Raw genomic sequence first — 21257 nt, 5'->3', positions numbered from 1 at the left:
GGGCTGAAGGGGCGCCTGGGAGGTAGGCGTGCCTGTTGGACAGCGGCGTGTTGCGGCGTGTACCAGCTTTTTAGGAGGTACCCGGTGGAGGAGGGGTACAGGTGGCGGGTGGCGGTCGTTTTGGACTGCAGCAGTGCTCTGCAGGAGTCTTTCGTTTCGCTCTTTTTACGGCGCCGTGCCGCCAACATGGCCACACCTCCCCCTTCCGCGTCGCCCGACCCCGCGGGGGCCGTGCCTCGTCCTCATGTCCCCTCTGGGGCTAGGGGGGCCAGGGGTCGGCGCCAGGGGCCCGGGATGGCTTTGCTCTGGCCGGCCGTCGGGCGGGGCGAGAGGGGCGGTGGGCGGTATAGCACTGCCATTGCCGCCGAAACTTTAGGAAAGACTGTCGGAGAAGTGGCTGCCGTATGGATGGGGAGGCTGGGGGGCAGAAGGGACAGCATGGGGGGGGGGGTGTAACGGGGGTCAAGTGGAGGTGCGAGAGCGCGCCCCCGACGACGGTACGGCCAGCAGCACTGTTCCACGGCGGGGGGAGTGTAACGCCCCCTCTTCCATATTTCTTACGGCCGGCGCTATTTACCGAGGATTAGCGAAGGGGACAGCTCCCTGCGCGCGCCTCTAGTGCACCAGCTCTCGGCGCCTCGCGGAGCGCGCGGGGCTGACCGTATCTCCAGATTAGGGCAGCACTCGCGGCCCGACGCTCTATCTGCGACGCCGCCGCGCCGCCACAACCGCCGCTCCCTCCGTCCTTATTTCCTATTCGGTTTCCTTCTTTCGCACGCCTTTATACTACTTCGTCTCTTTGGATCTGGAATCTAGTTATTCAGTCGACGGCGACGCACCAAAGCAAGGAGGAAAATAAAAAAGCGCATTTGTTGAAATATTTTAACTATGTGCTTACTCTCAGACTATTTTAATTTTTCGCAGGGGAAATTACAATGATTAACAGCAGAAATACTGAACCAATTGGTTCACATGGTTTTGTTGATTATACCTATAATAATAAAATTTTAAAATTTCATCAATTGAAAATGGACTTAATCGATATTACGTATTAACCGATGAAAAACTATTATATTTATCCCATGCTATGTGAAAACCCAACACGGTTACTGTCAAAGCCTGGCAACGAATCAGTTACGAGTAGGGAGTGCTGGTATTTTCCCCCTGCTCCGCGATTCAAATTTGGTCACGTCTTGTGCAGTTGAAGGAGGAAAAAAATTAATACGCGTGAACGTGTTAATAACATGCCACTGAACTCCCTCCCCCTCCCCCATTATCTCCCTCTCTCTCCCTCTGTCTCTCCCTCTCTCTCCAGCAGCCGCGCTGGGTCATTCCCCTCTGGAGCGATGCTGGAGGGGGGGCTTGTGATCGATGCTGCCCCAGAGGGCCCCCGGAGGCGCGCGGTGCGGAGGGCGCCGGCTGTGCCCCCGCAGCGCCCCCCTCCCCCCCTCTCCTTTCCACCGGGTTTTGAACGCGGAGCCACGCCCCAGCTGATGAATTGCCGCGCGCTTATACACGGTCAGAAAGATTAGCTACGTAGGTTAAAAATTTAGCCATGTCAAAAAAGATTTAACTATCTAGCTAAAAATATATGGGTGTAGCTAAAAACTTATGGGTGTAGGTTAAAGCTTATAAGGGTAGCTAAAAGAATTGATATAGCTAAACAGAGGTAAATAATTAGTTGTCTCTTTTTAGCTTTTGGTTTAGCTACACAGCTAATCATTTTTTCCCCGTGTACTACTCCTCCCCGCGCCAGTCGCTCTCACCAGTTTGAATTCAAAAAGTTCGCGCGGAATGGATTCGTTCGTTGGGGTTTGGAAATTCCAGCAACATTTATCTTATTTTTTTTCTTTTACGCTGTCGCGATCTGCATTTGGGCTCGGGCAGCTCTGTTCGGACGTGCATACCGGAGTGCGGTGGCTCGCTGCACGCCGCCGAGCGAGTGTACCTCGTCCTGCTGCCGCTCGCCTCCTCCTCCTCTCTCTCTCTCCCCTGCGCTGCGGAGAGGCGAGTTCGATATACCCTACGGAGGTTAGCGAACAGCATGCCAGGCACTGCTTCGTGGGCTGGTCATACTCCAGTAGTCGCACGCCGCATCGCGCCGTCGCCGCGTGTTTCAATGGCACAAGCCAGCGCCTTCGATAAATTTACTTTTTATATTTTTTTAAAAAATAACATTTTTTGTAAGTATTAGTGGGCACTTTAACTGTACTCCAAATTTGATTAGGGTGGTAGAAACTCAAATAAATAAATTTTCATAAAGTACGGAGGCATGTGAAACATAAAACTTTGTTTTGGCTTTTGTCCAATTACGAGCACTCCCCAACCCGACATCTGCGTAAAGTTATAAGACACGCGTAATTCTTTAACTGGCCTCGTTAAATACAATTGGTGTAAACTTCTTTCCGTATAAACTTTAGAAAATTAAATGGCCAGCAGGGGTTCTCAACCAACAACTAGCTAACCGCTTGTTTAGGGACATATTCTGTATCCTTCGGGCAAGTCCTGGGTCCAGCTCCCCCAGGGGTATATATATATAGGCCTGCAGACAGCCCTCCTCCGATCGAAGTGGCAAGTGCACTCTGTTTACCCCGCCAGCTACGCTTCGCCCCGCCTCCGCCTCGCCGCTCCCCGCCACACCCCGCCACACCCCGCCACACCCCGCCACGCCCCGACTTGGCTAAGGGAATGCCTGGTGGTGAGGGCACGGTGCCTATAGGCAGGCTGGCGTCTAGGCGCCACCAACAACCCGGACGGTCCTCCTCTACCGCCGCCACTACCACCACCACCACCCGCCACGCTTCGGCCCAGAGCGGGCGTCTCTCTCTCTCTCTCTCTCTCTCTCTCTCTCACACACACACACACCGGCGATGCGGCAGAGGGGTGGGTCGAGAAAGGCGGCAGGGAAGTATGGTGCGGCTCCGGGGAGATTAAGAAGAAAGAGGGAACTTTATCGTGTTCCTTTCCTCGAGTCGAGGATTTATCAGAGGGAGGGAGGAGGAAGTCTGACCCTCCCGCTCTCCCCTCTCCTCCCCTCTCCTCCCCTCCCCGGGGGAAATCACCCCCGCGCACACCGCCGCAAACCCTTAGAGGACGCGGCATACCCGTGCAAAGCCAAGTACTTTATTAACAGACAAACAATCTTATAGGTCTACTTCGTAGGGAGGAAACTGTGTGTAAGTTTCTGTTAGACATGGCCAGTAGTAACACAGTACTTGCTGTGGAAAGAAATACACACCCTACCACCATACGAATGTTTTGGGCAGATTTGTTTCCTAATGCACTCTTAGTTCCTTACAAACAGCGGTGTTCGTATTACAAAGAATTTGTTTGTAACTTACAAAGGATCTAAAGCAGCCATATTACGAACGATTTTCCTTCATATTACGAACACCCACCATTCGTAATATGAAAAGCGTCGTTTGTAATACAAACCAGGCTCTTCGTAATACAAACAATTTGTTTGTAATACAAATGTTAGAAATCATTTGTACGTTACGAAGAACAGTTGTTCGTAAGGAACTTACAGTGATGGGTCGTTTTGAATTGGAAAAGTCATTCAAAACGACTCATTAGGAAACAAATCTGCCCAGATGTTGATTAAAGATTAAAGTTGTGATTCCTGACGGGAAAATCGCTGCACCTATTTCTTGGGGTCATAAAATATTTGTGTCTGTAGTGCGTCGGGCCTGCCGGGCCGGGCTGTGGCTGTCTGCACCCGTTTTACGCAGTGGCCCGCTGGGGGTCGTTCGCTGAGCCGCGTGTGCCGCGGCACTGCCCAGGGCCCTTGTGTCGAGGCCTAGAGGGCCTAGAGAGGGTCGGCCAGAGGACTTTGGGAGCACCCGAGGAGGTATGCGCTCATTAGCCGAGCGTAACAGAGACAATGCAAACATGCGAACTTTAAATATGTTTTTGTAATCTGTGGATCCCAACCTTCCTCTGTTTTCTTAATGAGTGTTTGTCGATCTTCTTCATCCTCTCTTTATCTTCTCATCCGACTCCTGGCTCGAATTTTTTTTTATTGTTATTATCATTACTTCCCTTCTGTCTCAGCTCGCGCGGGACGCGATTCGTGACTTTTTTTCTTCCTTTGGCCCACTGGAAGGTTTGGGCCGGAGCAATAATATTACACCATGGGATTTCACTCTTCTTCTCCGATAATTTGAAAGTAAAGTGGCGTCGATCGGAAAGGGAAGCTGCTTGTTGGACCTCGCGGCCTTCCCCTCGCTCCCGCTACCCTTCCCTCAAAATGTACCGGGTGATTCAGAGCACGCGCCGCCGTGTTGCGGGTTTGCCTATCCTCGACTCGGCGGGCGCACGGGTGAGAGGTGAGGAGGGGACCCCTCACCTCCTCACCTCTCACCTGTGCGCCCACCGAGTCGAGGATAGGCAAACCCGCAACACGGCGGCGTGTGCTCTGAATCACCCGGTATCTCTGCTCCCCTTATCTGCTATGATTTCCCGAAATTAAATCTGAACGAGTTGAATCAACTTGGATCGAGAATACACAACACTCAATCTCTGGACTTGCCGGAAGACGACGAGAAGATATTTTGCGAGTAGCTAAGTGCATCGCATCGCATTCTGATGCCCCTCTCCCCTTCTCACTTGTCTCTGTCCCTTCCGAGCGGCTGCCTGATTCTGAGTGCGTACTCCCCTCCATTGTCACCTCTCTACTCGCGCGTGATTATTCCTCACTTCTGTATTTTTTATTTTTTTTTCATTTTCCCCCCCTCGCTCTTTGATGCATAACTGCCCGTATGTCCCTCAGCTCTCTTTTCCTTTCTGCTCGTTTTCATGCGACTGCTTGAAAGGACACGGAAATCTGGATTCTATTATTGAGCCTCGCAATCACCGTAATACTCTCGCCCTCCCCCTCTCTCCGTCTGTCTCTACCCCCCCCCTCCCCCTCTCCCGAATGCACCGCCCTTGTGCACCCACGCCTGTGTCCCAACTAACGGGATTTTAAAGTCCGTGAATCACCGTTCAATTAAACGAAATGTCTGAAGCAGCCACGGGCGGGGGCCGTCCGCCTAGTCGGCCCCATCCCATACGCCCGGGGGGTGGGGGGGGGGAGGCTCCGGGCCCGGCACACGTCGCCTCCAAACATTTCAATTCACCTCCCTCCATCCCCTTCTTTAACTTGACGGGGCAGACCCGTCCTCCTCGCCCTCTCTAGGCCTGCCTCCGTTTGTCTCTCTCGCTCCCCCCGCCGCTGATGCTGCCCCCAAGGGCTGCACGCACGCCCTCGGAGCAATTTGCACACACACGTATGAGCACTTCCGTCGGGGGAGGCCGGGGAGGCCGTCACCGCGCGCCCCGCCTCCACCGTCACTCATGCGCCGCGGCCGTCACCGTGGTCCCTCAAGGCTTATGTGAACGACCCCTCGCCTCCCGCGCCCGCCTCCACCTGCCTGCCTTGCCCGTCCACCTTTCATGTGTTTTGAATAGGGCGCGGGGCGCGTCCCTCGGCCGGCGGCGCCCCTCGCGCAAACAGCGACATCAAGGGATCCTGGACCTCTCGCGTCCCACCGCGTCCCCGCGCGCCTCATTGTCTCTCCCGTGGCTCTCTCCGCGCCACCGCAGCGCCCCGTTTCTTGGTTTCTTGTATGGGCTCCCCCGAGCCAAGCAAAGAGGATTATTCACCCTGAATATCGCTTACTGCCTATTTCTGTCACACTCGTCTCTCACTTTACTATGTTCAGTTACTCAATGCATTTCTCGCCCTTATTCTCTCCCGCATCCGCACGGGCGACAAACACCCGCCTGTCTAGTAGATAGTCTTGGGGACTTGGGGATAGTCTGGTAGAGACAGTCTTCTCTACCCTCTAGTAGAGACTTTGGGGACTTACTCTGGTAGAGACAGTCTTGCGGACTGTACAAAATAATATATGGTGTTTTAATGGAGGGAGGAGGTTGGAGTAACCCAGAAGTGCCGTGTAGGATCGCGGCCTCCAGGCGTATGGCGGTCATGACCATGTCCAAGCCCCCGGCCGGCGGCACGGCGCGGCGTGCCAAAGAGCGCGCGGCGGGCGGGCGGCTCGGAGACGAGATCGATGCCGTCGCCATGGCGACGCTGTATCGGCTGGAGTGTATGTGCGGTCATGCTGGAGCCGGAGGCCTGCCGGGAGGCTGCGCGGGGCTCTGGACCACACGCCCAGTGAGAAATCAGTGGTCGAATCGACCTCGAATCGACGTCGACTGGGCAGGTCGAAAAATTGTCGATTCCAAATGTCGAATCGACGGGATTTTGTCCCGCAAATCGACGTTTTTTCGACATCGACTATTTCGATACTCTATCGAAAGGGGACTAAGGGGACGGATTTCAACAATTGAGCTAAGTCCAATAGCGACTGCTGGTGTCCGTAGACACCCGCGTCGCCATCAGCTTCAAAAATTACTGCAAGAGATGAAGTCCGTGAAGACACCTCCCGCGCGTGAACGAACACGTCTCCAGACTATACTTGTTTTGGCGTTGCGGGTCACCAGCGAGAGCTAACTGTACCGTCAGGGGAAGACCCTGTCTCGAATCGACGTCGAATCGACATCGATCTTGTGCAATACGAAATTTCCTGCAATTGAGTACCAGGAACCATTCTGTAACACTTTAAGACACATTGGCAGAGTTAAGCCGTGTCATAGGGCACTTCTCGAGTAACATCGAAATTTCGTCGACAACTTCGTTTCAGGACCAACGATAACTTCTCGAGCGGTCGACGTCGATTCGAGGTCGATTCGAACACTCATTTCTCACTGGGACGGGGCGCACCGCTTTGGAATTAGCTGTGCCGGGTGGTTCAGGGAAGACGCAGGTGCAGGCGGGTTTGCCTTGCCTACCCGCAGGTAGCCCCTTGGGTGGGGCTGACAAAGCTAGCTGTCACCTAGGTGACAGCCTCGGTGACAGCTATATAGCTAAACCGAGCTACACATTATTTTCAGGGGGGAGGGGACTAACTATTTAGCTATGTGGCTAAAAAATTAGCTATGTCGCAACAAACTTAGACCTACCTAAAAATTTGGGTGTGTAGCTAAAACGTTAGCTAGTTAAAGAGAGCTTAATTCTTAGCTACTGAGCTAGATAATTAGTTATCCCTCATGTAGGTACTGGTTTAGAAAATACACCTAATATTTGTTTCCGTGTGTGGTGGTGGGCAGGGCGCGCGGCCAACATATCCGCGCCGTGTGCTCGTCGAGTGTGTGTCCGCAGACTGTAACGCCCGTCCTCTCCTCTCTGTTCCAGATGTAAGCCCGCGCCCGTGCAGGCCTCGCGGCTCCATGTCTGACGGCGGCGGCGCCGGGGGCGGCGGGGGCAACCCCATGACCCCCGCGGGGGTGGCGGGCCCCAACCAGGCCGCCCCCGAGGAGGGCTACCTCCTCATCCAGGTGCACGTGCCCGAGCTCAACGTGCAGAAGTGCCTGCAGTTCCCGCGCGACCAGCTGGTCTGGGACGTGAAGCAGCAGTGCCTAGCCGCGCTGCCCAAGGTAAAATAAGGCGGCAGTTAGAAAGTAGCATTTTTGTTTTTTGTTTTTTTTTGTTGAAAACAATCGTCCTTTTGTCAGAAATGACGAAGGAAGTTTGTTTTTTGGAAATGAAGTTACCCAAGTGGGGAATGTTACGTACGCTTCCACCTTCCCGTAGAAATATTTGTTGATACGTGGGATGGTCCCAATGTGACACTTCTCTGTCTGCAATTATTGTGTGTATGTGTGTGTGTGTTTATGTTTGAACACGTGTGCGTGTGTGTTGTAAACGTGTGTAGCCCTTTTGCGTCTGTGCCTTATATTCATCCCACTCACTGTAACCGGACATATATGGTCCTCACGCCATGTTGGGGTTTACAGTGCACCAGAAGCTAATTGAATAATATTGTATTATCTAACAGCTATCGGACCATCGCTGTGCTTCACTACTCGGGCTTTCAGTCCCTCAATAATATGCTTATTCCAGGCGCTAAAGTACAAGCCTCAAAAGGGCCATGGCAGCGAATAACTGTAGATACTTCCAAGTTTGAGAGAAAACGACAATACATCCTCAATCTTATATTTTTATACCCCTAATTGAAAAGTGAAAAATACCAATAATACGAATCTTGAGATCTTTCCTCGAATGATTAACACTACTACGAAACGAAGTCCTCTATGAACATTTCTAGTTCATGTTTTCTATAGCTCTGCTACCAGATCCTTTTCTATCCAAGTCGTTGCGTTGCCATGCGCCCGCCCGCACCCTCACCCGGTTATTCACCTGCTTGTCTAGTTAGCTAATCCGTGACTAATCCTTTCTGTGTTCACCGCTGGCGCCTCTATTGGCGCCGCCTCGCGCCTTGACGCGCCGCACCTCAGGTCGCCACGTGGTTCAGGGTAGGTCCACCAAACACTCACCTCACGTCGCCTCGCCGCCTAGCCTCGCCTAGCCTCGCCTAGCCTCCACGCTGCTCTTACGTTTACTCTCGCACTCGCATCATGATCGAGGGAAATCCCAGCACTCTTGTCGTGTGTTATTTTTCGAAATCTTAAAGACCATTGATAATGCAGATTTATGCGGGAATGTTACCTGGTAAAAATTGATTCATGCTCATGAATTAATCTAATTTAGCCAGCGCGATACTTTTGACACCCGCACATCATAACGTGCTTGTAGACGTGCCACCATGCCAGCTAGTTGTTCTTTTGGCCCTCGATTCGAATGGTTCAAAAAAGCAGCGGCAGGAGGTACCTAAGCAAGTTAAAGGCGGTGAAGAAAAAGCACAAACATGTCCGCACCTACTTATTAGCACGCTCGCATTCTCCTTGCACGAGACACAATGCACTTTAAAATCTCATTATTGCCTCTTTTTTGTTGCCTTTTCTGCTTTACGGTTTGTATCTCGCGCTCCAGGGGCGTGTCTCGAAGCAGCGCACTTCGAGAGCTTCGAGAGCTTGTTCGAGCGCTCGCAGATGCGGATGAGAAACTTACCTGGCGGCAAAGCACTTGTTGTTTTGTTTATGTTTACGTTGACTTGTCTGCGCGTGGCTTCCTTTCCAGTCCAGACAAAGTGGAAGTCATAAATGAAAGTTTGATCGTTGTGCTTTGGAAAATTGAGTTCTTTACCACGTTGTTGGTGTCGAATTTTCGGTTGGCATGAAACGAGGAGCCTAGCATATTAAAGTTAGAATATTTCTGATCTTTGATTTGGTGAGCCGGTTGCACTCTGCCTTTATTGTGTCATGACACTGCTTTATTTGTGTGTTTCAGGAGTTAAAAGAAAGCTTTAACTACGGACTCTTCTCTCCCCCTGTCAATGGGAAAGCTGGAAAATTCCTTGATGAAGAACGGAGGCTTGGGGATTATCCTTTCAATGGGCCCATTGGTTATCTTGAGGTATGTTTCAGGAATGCGCTCTGTGCAGTCCACAACATGTTGAAGATTTTCCCTTCAAGTCATCTAATAACTTAACATATTTACTTCAGCTCAAATATAAGCGCCGTGTGTACAAGATGTTAAATTTGGATGAAAAGCAACTGAAGGCCCTTCATACACGATCAAACCTTCGACGTCTTCTAGATTATGTTACTCATGGTCAAGTGGAGAAAATAACTAAGATGTGCTCTAAAGGGCTGGATCCAAATTTCCACTGTCAAGAAACTGGAGGTAAAAATATTAAGAGAGTTATAAATTGTGTATAAAAATGTACTAGTGAGAAATGCTTCTGTCTGCTGTCATGCTGTTGAGTTTTCAGAACTATGTGCATCTCTTCATTTCAGAAACGCCCCTCACATTGGCAGTGGGTATCAAGAAACCTGGAAAAGTTTTGATGGCATTAGTAAATGGTGGTGCTATTCTTGATTATCGGACCCGAGATGGCTCTACAGCCATGCATCGCGCGGTGGAGAAGGGCAGTTTGGAGGCATTGACCACTCTGCTTGAGCTTGGGGCATCACCTAATTACAAGGATGGGAAAGGTTTGAGCCCACTGTATTTGACGGTGACACATCGTACAGACCCAATGCTCGCACAAACACTCCTCCATGATAGAGCTGTGATCGGTGCTCAGGACTTGCAAGGATGGCAGGAAGTGCATCAGGTATGTTCTCACTCTGCCTCTGGTTAATGTCAAATATTTGATATTCTAGTATTAAATTTAATTTATTTCAACTTCAGGCTTGCCGCAATGGACTTGTTGTCCATTTAGAACACCTCCTCTCATATGGAGCAGATATGAATTCCAAAAATGCCTCTGGGAACACACCTCTTCATGTGTGTGCTGTCAACAACCAGGATTCATCAGCAAGAATGCTGCTGTTTCGGGGTTGTCAGAGGGATGCCCTAAATTATGCCAATCAGACTCCTTATCAAGTTGCTGTGATTGCTGGCAATCTAGAACTTGCAGAGGTGATACAAAACTTCCGATCTGATCAAGTTGGTAAGTGTATTTTTAATTGGAAGTGTTCACAAGCACACTTTTTTTTTTTTCAAAATCCAATTTCAATTTTCTAGACTGAAAGGAATGTGTAGATTTATATTTACTACCTTTGTCTCATGTGTATTATTCATTTTTCTAAGAGGCCAATCTAGTCTTTTGCATGAGCTCTGCATGATTTATGCAATACTAGCTTCAAGCGCCTCATTTTTTTCATGTAGGGAAGTTATCCATTGCATTCTGCATAGGAGTTCTTATAGTTGTATAATTTGTATTCTGGTTGTAGATTTTGTTTTGTTGTTGAAGAAAACAGTGAAGCATATAATTTTTTTCAAATCTTGATTATTTTTTTTATCATAATTGTAATGAACTTACAACACAAATCTCATTTCAGTAATTGTAATTATTGCGTGTGCCAATTGAATGTAATGTGTGAAATAATGATCTCACACTACGGTAATATATGTATGGGTCCATGATGACGAAACAAATGCAAATGTGGTTGTGTGAGGCATCAAACTTCTGAAAGCTTCTAGCACTTGATCTTTGAATCCCTTTTCTTCTAGCTGAATCTCATTACTTTATCATTATCTCACCTTTGATTGTCTGCTAATTTTCAGTCCCTTACCGAGAGCCCCCCCAATTCAACCCACGCAGGAGAAGATACTCTGATATCTATGGCACCAGCTTGGTAACATCTCCATCTACAACTAGCAACTTGGATGCTGTTCTCCTACCCCCCTCCCCGTCCCTGTCAAACAGATCGGTACCCCCATATAGTTATGCTTCATCCTCGATGAGTGAAACTTCAAGTGGTTCCTCAACTCAACCAAGTGTTGGAGAAGACAGCGTCAGCATTATTACAGGTAAAATTAAACTGCTGTGGCCTTAATAAGACCAACATGGGAAATTCCTCACCTCAAAACAGAACACTTGGAAAAGTACTTCCGTATGACAAATAAGAACAGGTGAAATTTATTCTACTCTAGTTAAACAGTTTAATCTTTCATATAATTTGTGACAATGCTATGATGCATGGTTGCTTTAGATATCTAGGATTTTATTTTTCTTCCTAGCTCAAATTATTTCTGTAGTGCATACAACTTTTATGCAAAACATTATTGGCCAAATAGAAAACATGTTTTCTGAGTCAACATGCAAATTCTAATCTATGTTTATTTTCCTATATTTTCTTCAATCCTATACTTTGGAATAAATAAGTCTGAATTAGATTATGGTTCACTGTTACAAACATTCTTTACAAGTTACATATTTTATTTCAAAAATCATATGGTTGAAGGTCTTGAAGAAAACTTCTGTACATAGCAGTTTAGACAATTTTTCAAGGGTATGAAAGTACATAGAATGTAGCTTTTATGTATGCCCATGCTTAGCTAAGCCCATGGCTGCAATCTTGCTGTTCTCATTATTTCTGGAAATTTATTTTAGTGCTTTCTATGTTTCAAAATTTGGTTGTGCTTTACTGTACAATGTTAGCTTTCATTTAACCAAGGTTCTGTTATGATGACATTTTATTATCCATTATTTTATTTTTTTGTTTTTTTGTTTTATACTTCATTAGAATTAATCTGAAAATCTTAATCCTATTTTTGCTACCTGACAGATAAAAGTGTGGATGAGACAAGTGACAGCTCTGGTGTTGGCACTGCCACAAGTGACTTGAGCAATTCTATCAGTCTACCTGGAACAACAGTTATCTGCTTAGAGAACTACAGTTCTAATCTTCCTGGTCACCTGAGTATTATGCAAGGAGATATTCTGGAAGGTGAGTATTCCATCCATACCTTCCCGCACTTCCAGCTACAGTTTATTTTTCTTTTTCATAAAACTTAATTGTTACATTATTTCTTGTATAGTGACGGGGGCCACAGACTGTGGACTTCTTGAGGGAACATTGCGTGGTAGGGGTTCTGGCCTTTTCCCAGCCCACTGCGTGCAAGAAGTCATGCTAAGACCTGGATCTGCGAATGGCTCTGTAAGTGGATCGGCTGGCTCCACCTCTACATTATGCCGATCTACTGCACGAGTTCTTGGTAGACGAGAAGCAAACAACAAACATTTTGCAACTGCACCTCGACAAAAGAAGCAGTGAGTTTAGATCAGATTTATTGTTCATGGTTCCTCATTGTACCTCATGCTAATATTGTCTTATTGCTTTATTAGGCTTGCTGCTGAACCAAGGACAGTTGTGCTACATCGGTCGAGGAAAGGATTTGGCTTCGTTTTGAGAGGTGCCAAAGCTACATCACCTCTCATGGAGTTACAACCATCTGAACGATGCCCTGGATTGCAGTATTTAGATGATGTTGACACTGGAGGAGTTGCAGATTTGGCTGGCCTTCGTAAAGGAGATTACCTTGTTGCTGTAAGTAGCAAAGCCCCCCAAGCTGTTTATTGCTCTAGTAGTAGTACCTAGTATTGTTCTCCTTAATTTTCATATTGTGTTTATTTCCTCTTTTCAGATTAATGGGGAAGATGTGTCTTCGGCCTCACATGAGCATGTGGTGTCACTCATCCGACGGTCAGGTGATTTGGTCCAAATGACTGTTGTCTCCGCCTCAGCTATGGGAATCAGCACAGTCCCCAATTCTAAGTCAAGCATGACATTTTCGTGCTCTGGTAGCAATGGAACAGGTACTGCACCTTCCACTCCCCCTACCAGGCAATATGCTACTCTTCCTCGAAAACTGAGTAACAACAGCACTCTTGGTAAGACTGGTTCATAATTATTAGATTTCTTTCCTCACACATTCAACTGAAACTAAATTTTGTAACTGTATGATATTTTAACATAAAATTTTCTTCAGGACGTTCCCCTGCACCTCTGCCACCAAGAAGAGATCCCCGCACTACTCTTAGTGTTGGACGAGCTCGAGCAAGATCTATGGTTGCTGGACTTGGTATGATGAAATTGACTCGAACAAATTTTATGACAAAATCTGAAAATTGTTCATTTAGAAATAACACCTATTTTCAATACTTCTCAGAGGGTGGAGGTGAACGTGAAGAAGGCTTGGACAATAGCACCGGCAGAAGTAGCAGTGCTGAGTCCATCCACTGTGCATCAGGTTCCAACTCCAATACAGGCTCCATAGCAGGAGGACTCAACATGAGCCACGCCTTGCAAGGCAACGGTAACCAACCGCGGACTGCCTCCATTCGCGCTCGACCCACCTCGTCCAGAATAACCGCAACAGAACTGGAAGAACTTTTCCAACGCCAGCAGGGTAGTGGAGGCTCTGCTCTCATGAGCTCATACTTTCAGGCAAGTGAAAATTCAAACTGTATTTTGCCACTTTGCATATTGGCATGTAATTGAAGCAGCATGAACTAAGAGCTGCACAACGATACGTGTTCTGTATTTTGGACCAGTGGTGCTGTTCATATGAATTTTAATCTAAGTGTGTGTCTGTATGTTGAGCCTGTGTTTGTTAAGTTCACAAGTGATCATGAATCTTTTGTACACCTTGCATGCAGTGTGGCATGGGTGGGAGTGCCTCATCATCTCAGCCTGCCTCTCCCGCGAGGACACCTCGCGTTTACAACAGTGTGGCTGAAATGAAACGAATGAAAGGCAAGGTATGTGAGTCAAGGGCATGGTGAACTGGGTCTGGAATGGATCCTAATGTAGTCTCTACTGAAAGAATATTTTTTTGACACCTAAAATATTGTTGCAGGCTAATACTAGAGTCCGCTTTTCAATTGCTGGTATATCTGGAATATCAGAACTTCATCGCGATTTCCACAGCACACCAGATCTTGCTGCTCGTTCTGGCATTTATAATGGCAAGTTTCTTCACTTAAATTCAATCATTTTATCTTGTCTTCAAATAAATTTGGTTGCTCATTGTTTGATTAATTTAGGTCTGCCCAATGGATCCATTGATCATCGTGTGCCAAAGGGTCATCGCAGTGAAGATGATGTTACTACTATAATTAATGGTCGTCCCCCTCTTCCACCTCCTAATCATCCACCACCACCTCCACCCACTCAGATTGTCAAAGTGGACTTAAAGGACTCAAATGGTTCAAGTAAGTTTTGAAGTTCTTCTAATTCTCTTCTTAGTAGTTATCTATATCAGAAATTTTAAACTTCTTTTCTGTTGTTATTTTCACTCTAGGTAAAGGAGAATATATTAATACTGCTGGTCTTGTGCCAGATTCAAATGAAAGTTATATGTCAAGCTTCAGGCCATCGAGCAGTGCTAAATTGTATGCCTCACCAGATGAAATAAAAGCTGTTGGTTATAGATCTACTGTTCCTGCCAACTCTAGACCTCAAGTGAGTGTTACCGGTACTTCCAAATTATTGGTTGTCCATGAAGCACAAGTTGATGTTTCCTAATAATCTCTTTAACATCAGGTTCGCAAGTCTCAAAGTTTGCGCTCTCCTCCAACAACTCACAAACCAACACTTCAACACCAAATGTCAGATCAAGGTCCTACTCTTGTTACCACCATTTCAATTGGGTCTAGTACAGGCACTAACGCAACTACAAATGGAACTAATTCAGACACGAATCAGTATGCTCAACCATTTAGATGTAGGCGTAGCCTGAGTACCAAAGAGAGACGAGAGGCCAAGAGTCGTCTTATGGCTAACCAAGCCGCGGCCAATGCATCTCAGGTTAATTTTTTCATCCATATCATTATTTATGACACACCTGAGAAATGGAAAGTAGTATTGAATATTTTGTGCTATTATTTTTGTTTTAGGTTGGAGGACCACCCATACCAGATCCTGACTACAGCTTGAGCGAAGGAGAGGGTAGTGAAGGGGACTCTCGGGAAGTGGAAGGAGCTGTTGTGAAGGGCTCAACTACTAATAATGAAGGCAGCGGAAATTCAGAAAGCTCCAGTGGTAGTGGAAGTTTAACTCATAGTTTTAGTGTTGATGAAATTCAAAAGGTAAGATTTCACCTCACCTTAATTGAATTTGATTCTGATTCACCTTGCTCACCATTACAGCACTTAATATGTTCTCTTCTTTTTTCATTTCTAGGTTCGCACTCGATTGAAGAGTTCCAAATCTTATCCAAATGACTTCCTTCTAAACCAGGATGGAACTAAAGATGGAAATGAAGGAGCTATTGAAGATGGAGATAACTCATCAAGTGGGGTCAGCTCAGATCAAGATATCCCCATTGGTCCATCATCTCTTGAACAAAACCAGCCAATTCGTACTGTGAAGTTCCAACAAAAGCCATCTCAGGTTGGTTGTTGATGAAATACAAGTGGTATTCAGATATGTTGAACTAAGCACTCTTAAGTTTTTTGATATAATTTTTCTTTCCAACTTTTGTAGGTCATTACATCATGTATGACTCTACCATCTCAACGACAGCAACAACAGCAAAGAGCTGCATACCACTCCCAAGGTATTCTGACTCGCAATGCAGTTTCACTGGCGCAGCTTCCACCTCCTCTAGAGGCAGAAGCTGATGAGCCAGCTCCCGAGGGAGTATTTGTCCCACCACCACCACAGTTTGGAGCTGCAGGTGGACCCACTCCAACTGAAGAAGTATTTGCACCTCCTCCACAGTTTTGTGATAATCGCTTGGTTACAAGGGTTCGAATCGTCGGCACCACCCCGAAAGGCGTGCCATCAATGGGAGGAGGAAGATTAAACAGTCAGTAATTATTTTTATAGTGAAATTCAATTATCTTTTCTCTCTTAATTCATCAGGCCTGTAGTCTGATTTTATGTCATTTGGAGTATTGCCTCCGCAGTCATTTATGTTAAACTATTACTTTATTTATCATACATATTATGCAATCATTGTGACCCAACTGAACTGAAAGATTTATCAGTTACATGTTGCTTTTAGGATGAGCTCCGCCCTTTGGAACAATTCAGCTCCATGCGCTAATGAACATTTGAGAGCTAAGGCAATCAGCAAAATTTATCTATCTATAGTGTTCTATTCAGTATTTAACATGTAAATACAGTATGTAGTAGATAAAATATGTATAAAGTTAACTGAGACTGTATAGTAACAATACTTTACATTGAAATTTATCTTACTGTCACAGGGAAACCATTTGCTCGAAGACAGATGTGATAATGTAAACAAATGTAAGGCCTTGTACCAATTATCTTTTGTGTAGGTGTGTCTAGGCTTATCTAGTTTTAGAAACCATTGCCATTTTTGAAATCAATGTTGAGCGTTTGTCACCGAGCATTCTGGTGAAGTAACTTCAGTTTACAACAACTGTTACTATTGATGTAGATACTTTCAGGCTCAATTTGTTTTCTTTACTTTCCGAGTTTTGTGCAAACTATCAAGTGCAAACTATCAAGTATGAGTAGCAGTCAACTGCGAAAAGAAGCAATTTAAAAATGTGAAATTAACTTTTCATGTTTTCTTTGCTTAAACCCTTATGTAAGACTTGCTGAAGTTGTTTACCTTTTCTAATCTATATATTTCAAGGAACATTTTGCTGAATTTCATCTGAAGTACTGTAAGCTCAATCTCAATGGAAGCCTCAAAGCATTTCTTCAAGTTATGGTGTTCAAACACCAGGAAATTTATTATATTTCAAAGTATTCATTAATATGTTATGCATTATGCTTAACCCAATCAATTTTAAAAATAGATTTTTAATTCTATCTTTTCTCTTGCATGATAATTATTGATCTTAATGGGCCTACTGTGTATGAATTTAATTCCTCAATTAGAAAGAATTTTTTAATCTACTGTTACAAAGTTCAAAAAGTAATAAGTACACATTATTCTCTGTTTTGAATGAGTCTCACTTTTCTATATTTTGATCAACAATGACATTGTCATTTGTTCTGGTTTGAACTGATTGTAATTCTGGAAGTGAGAGCATGTATTAAATTATAGGTAGTTGTTTCAGCACAAGTAGGGCCCATCTCATTTTTGATGACGCGTGTATCAAAGCCTGGAACATATCCCAAGGAAAATGTGGTTCTTGTGAAGTCATCATTGTGATCTCCTTTAGAGTTACAATGTCACAATTTTTGCACTTGTTAGGTCACCAGTGAGGTCACAAGTATCAAAATGGTGACTTGGTAACTCATTAAGAGATCACTATGAGGTCATTGTGAAATCAACATTTTCCATTTTCCAGACACACATGAATTCTAATCATCAATTATTTCATGTTCTCCTTAGGAGTCATCACTCCATCCCCAACCTCCCCCTTCTTCCCCTGATAAAAATCAATCCAAGGAAATGTTGTGACTGGATGTACTACGTGTAAATTTGTTGTTTGCTGAAGGTGGCAAAGCTGCTGTTAAAGTAAACAAAATTTTGCTCTCTTCAATTTGAGAGTTTCTCTCAGTAGAGCTTACTGATGTTTATATGAATGAATTTTATTGTCCTTTATGTACCTGTCTTCTCTTTGTAAATATATGCTAAAGCATTGCCAGATTAACTTTTCTTGTGTTAAGAAAGCTGTTGTGTTATTATTGTTTGTTTCTCGTTATTGTTTTTTTAGATGGCACTTTTCATTTTATATAAAGATAGTGGGGTAAAATGGATAAAGCTCAATGAAGGCTGTCAATGAAGTAGTTGTCAAAATTGTCAATTCGACCATATATATGGAATGTACATTCCTGAGTACATACATGCAAGCAGTGAGAGTCATGTTGCCAAATAATGAATTTTAATGTCCACTTATCAACTTATGTCTTTCAAAATTTTCTAAAAAGCAAATTATTTAGTTAGCTCTCATACCTTCTTTTCCTATAAATGACATCTTTTACAATAATGTGACTGGATTACTAGCACACAATTTTTTTACAGTACATTTAAACAAAGCATGAGTCTGTCTGTGCAGTATTATCTCAAATATTCACAGGACAGATGGAAATGATTTTCCACTCTTGGTAACGACATTTAAGTGGAGGTTATTTTGCTTGAAATCCAAACCGTTGTTGCAAAGACAGCTGGCATGTTACCAACATTCCCAGAAATGTGAATTGTTGCACCTCTTATAAAGTTTCAAGTGCCAAATCTGAGGTTCAATGCTTTACCGTGGTATCAGCATGTTTTATCAGCTGTTAATTGTGATTCAGATATCACCAGTTAGGTGTGCTTTATGCAGTATTATTTTTCAAATCAAGAACCTGCCTTACCCCTATGCCAAAAAGTGAAAAATATATTATTAACTTGCAATAAAGTGTGAAAACCAGAGAGTGAGCATTTTTAATTATGTTATATATTATTTTTTTAAATGTATAGTTGGTTCTAAGGAATTCTCAGAACCATTTATGCTCTTTATTACAGTGTGAATTCAAAAATACCAATGGGTAAAAATCAATTGTCTTACACAATACAGAATAAGTAAATAGAAAGCAAACACAAAGCAAGGAGTTCTATTCCTCTATCGGGTGTCGTCCGATATTTTGGACGTCTATCAGGTCAGGTGTCCGGTCGCCTGGATCGTCATCTCAACCATCTGAAAAGTGCAAATGGGTTCAAAACTTTCACTTGGACAACGTTCTTCACAATCACCATACCACCCAATAATTAAGTGCAAACATCACTCCTAGAAAAAAAATTCCCATGGACGTATTGATGAAATCGACACTCACCTCAACATCTGGAGGACTGGCGAGTGCAAAGCACACCGCTCTGGATATATCTGAGGCCTTCAGGAGGCGTTGCACCTCCTCTGGGGATATGGCGTCCCTGAGGTCATCGCCGAACATGTCGGTGAGCACGGGGCCAGGGCTCACGCTCTGGAAGGATAAGACGGTCGTAGACGGGGGAGGGCACAAACACTGTGGACTCGGCCGCGGCCACCGCTGGGCCCCAGTACTGGCGCATGACTCACCGTGACTTTGATCCTGTAGCCGTCGCGGTGCATGTGCTTCAGCTCGGAGCGCAGACCCTGACAGATGGCGGTGACAGCGTGCTTCGATCCGGCGTACACGGCCACGCTGAAATCGGGGTTGTCGAAGACGGGGACGTAGTGTCCCAAGAAACTGCGAATATACATTTGCGTCACTGAGGGGTCGTCTAGAAAGTATGGCCGGTTTCCGCAGATCCATTCGGCACGTAAACGTCGCCCCTGTGTGTGATCACATACAGACAGGGATGTAAATTAACGTGGATCGGCGCCTGTGAGACTAGGGGTAGGCCGACCCCGCAGTACATGCATGTCCTGCACGCAAGATGTTGCCTACCTAGCGGGCGCTATGAGAGCTTGTTGCTTGCATCATAGGCCTAACGTGGCAGGTTCGTAACGGCGAATATGACGGACGTACTTGATGGGTGATCCGTAAGTGTGACAGCGCGCGGCGGACACAGGCAACCCATCCGACACGTACCTGTTGATGTTGACGATGTGCCCGTCCGTGGTGCCGTGCTTCTTCATGTTGTTGATGACCTCCCTGCAGCACGACGTCAGCCCCAGGATGTTGGTGTTCACGATGGCGGCCATGGCCTCGTTGGACATGTCTGCAAAGGCAAAGATACGATACGAGCTCTGAGGTGTGACCTACCTCAAGAGACACATGGTGCTGACCGAGGGGTACCTACACGTCCCTGTTCATGGACACAAAAATGTGGTCACAAATTGGGCAACATACGATGTCTGACGCCACCAACCACATGCCCCTTTTGTAGTTAAACAGTTGTATCTACAGTCGACATGACCGCATGCAGCTTCATCCGAACCAAAATTGTCGGCCCTAAGATCAACTCCCGGGCGGGGCAAATTTTTTTCTTCGTCGCTTTTTGTCTCCCGTTAGGCAGGACCGAGCTCAGACCTGGGCCTCGGAGGAGCAAGCTTGTAGCCGAGCGTGTTAAAGCGTGGTCGTTGGCAGACCGTGGGGATAGTCGGTAGTTCAAATCCCGGCCGCATTTACTTTTCCTGCTCTGCTGGCCAAGTGTCTTTGGGCGTCAGTCACAGATGGATGCCGCCAAAAGTTGTCCTCTGTATCGTTCCGTCGTGGCCAAGTCGGTAGCGTCCGGGCCCGGTATGAGTCTGGTCGCTGGTTCAAATCTCGGCCGGGTGATATTTTTCGCGCTCCGCTGGCCATGACTTTACAGCCGTGCGACACCTCATGTGATGGGCCGGTACGCAAACAGTCGCTGGTTCGAATCTAGTCGACGGCACCCTTTCGCCCCTTTGCCAGCCATATGTTTCGGGGTGAGAGCCACAGCGGATATAAGCTTCGCGTTTTCAATAGCCTCATCATTGGCTCAGTTGGTAGAGCGCGCGCCCGGGACGCGGATGGATGTCGGTTCGAATACTGACCGAGGCTCACTTTTTCTTATTTAGTAGTTTGCTGCGCGGGGACCAAGGGTTAGGACAAAAGACCAGCCGACATGGGGAGGTGGACTTGACCGCCTACTCAGCAGCCCCCCCCCCTCCCCCCCTTCCCCCCCCCCCCCCCCCCCCTACCAAAAAAACAACGACAAAATGTTCGCCCCGACCGGGACTCGAACCCTGGACCGAGGGTGTCTTGTGCACCGCGCTCCAGCGCGCTCACCACTCGGTTGTCAGCTCCACTTGTCAGCGAAGAGTTCAGAACTCGGTGCTGCTTTTCGAGTCTTGGTCTCCCGGATTGCACGCGTTCAGGTCTGGTCAAGTCCACCTCCTCGACGCGCTGCAGCCCGGGTCGGCTTTTGGCCCGAAACACGGAAAATGGCCACTAAAAGAGCCTCCTGGGCGCGCGGGGGTTAGGTTAGGCTAGCGGAGCGTTCATTAATTGGCCTTTTGGACAAGATTTCGACCCGGGCTGCAGCGCGTCGAGGAGGTGGACTTGACCAGACCTGAACGCGTGCAATCCGGGAGACCAAGACTCGCAACGCAAGAGACCAAGTTCTGACGTTCGCATCCACAGGAGCAGGCGACAGC

The 21257-nt window shown here is 46.5% G+C and overlaps 3 protein-coding genes across 10 annotated transcripts in view; 1 reads left to right on the top strand and 2 right to left on the bottom strand.

Moving 5' to 3' along the window:
• The window catches only part of LOC113217292 (protein shank), a 110485-nt gene extending 91902 nt beyond the window's left edge, over positions 1–18583 (top strand). For 2 of the 7 annotated variants that reach the window (XM_052270374.1, XM_052270266.1), the window contains 21 exons: positions 7241–7482; positions 8344–8361; positions 9236–9361; positions 9451–9631; positions 9745–10064; positions 10142–10403; positions 11021–11266; positions 12025–12186; positions 12278–12509; positions 12585–12786; positions 12884–13130; positions 13229–13321; positions 13409–13686; positions 13899–14000; positions 14099–14207; positions 14286–14453; positions 14543–14703; positions 14785–15048; positions 15138–15329; positions 15424–15633; positions 15727–18583. In XM_052270374.1, coding sequence (XP_052126334.1) covers positions 7276–7482; positions 8344–8361; positions 9236–9361; positions 9451–9631; positions 9745–10064; positions 10142–10403; positions 11021–11266; positions 12025–12186; positions 12278–12509; positions 12585–12786; positions 12884–13130; positions 13229–13321; positions 13409–13686; positions 13899–14000; positions 14099–14207; positions 14286–14453; positions 14543–14703; positions 14785–15048; positions 15138–15329; positions 15424–15633; positions 15727–16059 — 4113 coding nt within the window. In that variant the 5' untranslated portion in view covers positions 7241–7275 and the 3' untranslated portion in view covers positions 16060–18583. Of the gene's footprint in view, positions 1–7240; positions 7483–8343; positions 8362–8991; positions 9149–9235; positions 9362–9450; positions 9632–9744; positions 10065–10141; positions 10404–11020; positions 11267–12024; positions 12187–12277; positions 12510–12584; positions 12787–12883; positions 13131–13228; positions 13322–13408; positions 13687–13898; positions 14001–14098; positions 14208–14285; positions 14454–14542; positions 14704–14784; positions 15049–15137; positions 15330–15423; positions 15634–15726 lie in introns of those variants that run through there. The other 5 variants (XM_052270309.1, XM_052270405.1, XM_052270339.1 and 2 more) reach the window with 5 other exon arrangements.
• The window catches only part of LOC113217307 (maternal protein exuperantia), a 542899-nt gene that overhangs the window by 105588 nt on the left and 416054 nt on the right, over positions 1–21257 (bottom strand). The window lies entirely within an intron of this gene.
• Positions 18627–21257, bottom strand: part of LOC113217294 (farnesol dehydrogenase-like) — a 5793-nt gene continuing 3162 nt past the window's right edge. Inside the window, exons 3-6 of the mRNA XM_026437120.2 lie at positions 19723–19852; positions 19227–19377; positions 18985–19131; positions 18627–18848 (exon numbers count right to left, since the gene is read on the bottom strand). Of these exons, the coding sequence (XP_026292905.2) occupies positions 18807–18848; positions 18985–19131; positions 19227–19377; positions 19723–19852 (470 nt within the window). The 3' untranslated portion in view covers positions 18627–18806. The remainder of the gene's footprint in view (positions 18849–18984; positions 19132–19226; positions 19378–19722; positions 19853–21257) is intronic.

The sequence above is a fragment of the Frankliniella occidentalis genome, unplaced genomic scaffold (assembly GCF_000697945.3).
Source record: "Frankliniella occidentalis isolate FOCC.00 unplaced genomic scaffold, Focc_3.1 Scaffold1, whole genome shotgun sequence".
NCBI lineage: Eukaryota > Metazoa > Arthropoda > Insecta > Thysanoptera > Thripidae > Frankliniella > Frankliniella occidentalis.
The sequence above is the reverse complement of the archived record's forward strand: the minus strand, read 5'-3'. Positions and strand labels throughout refer to the sequence as shown.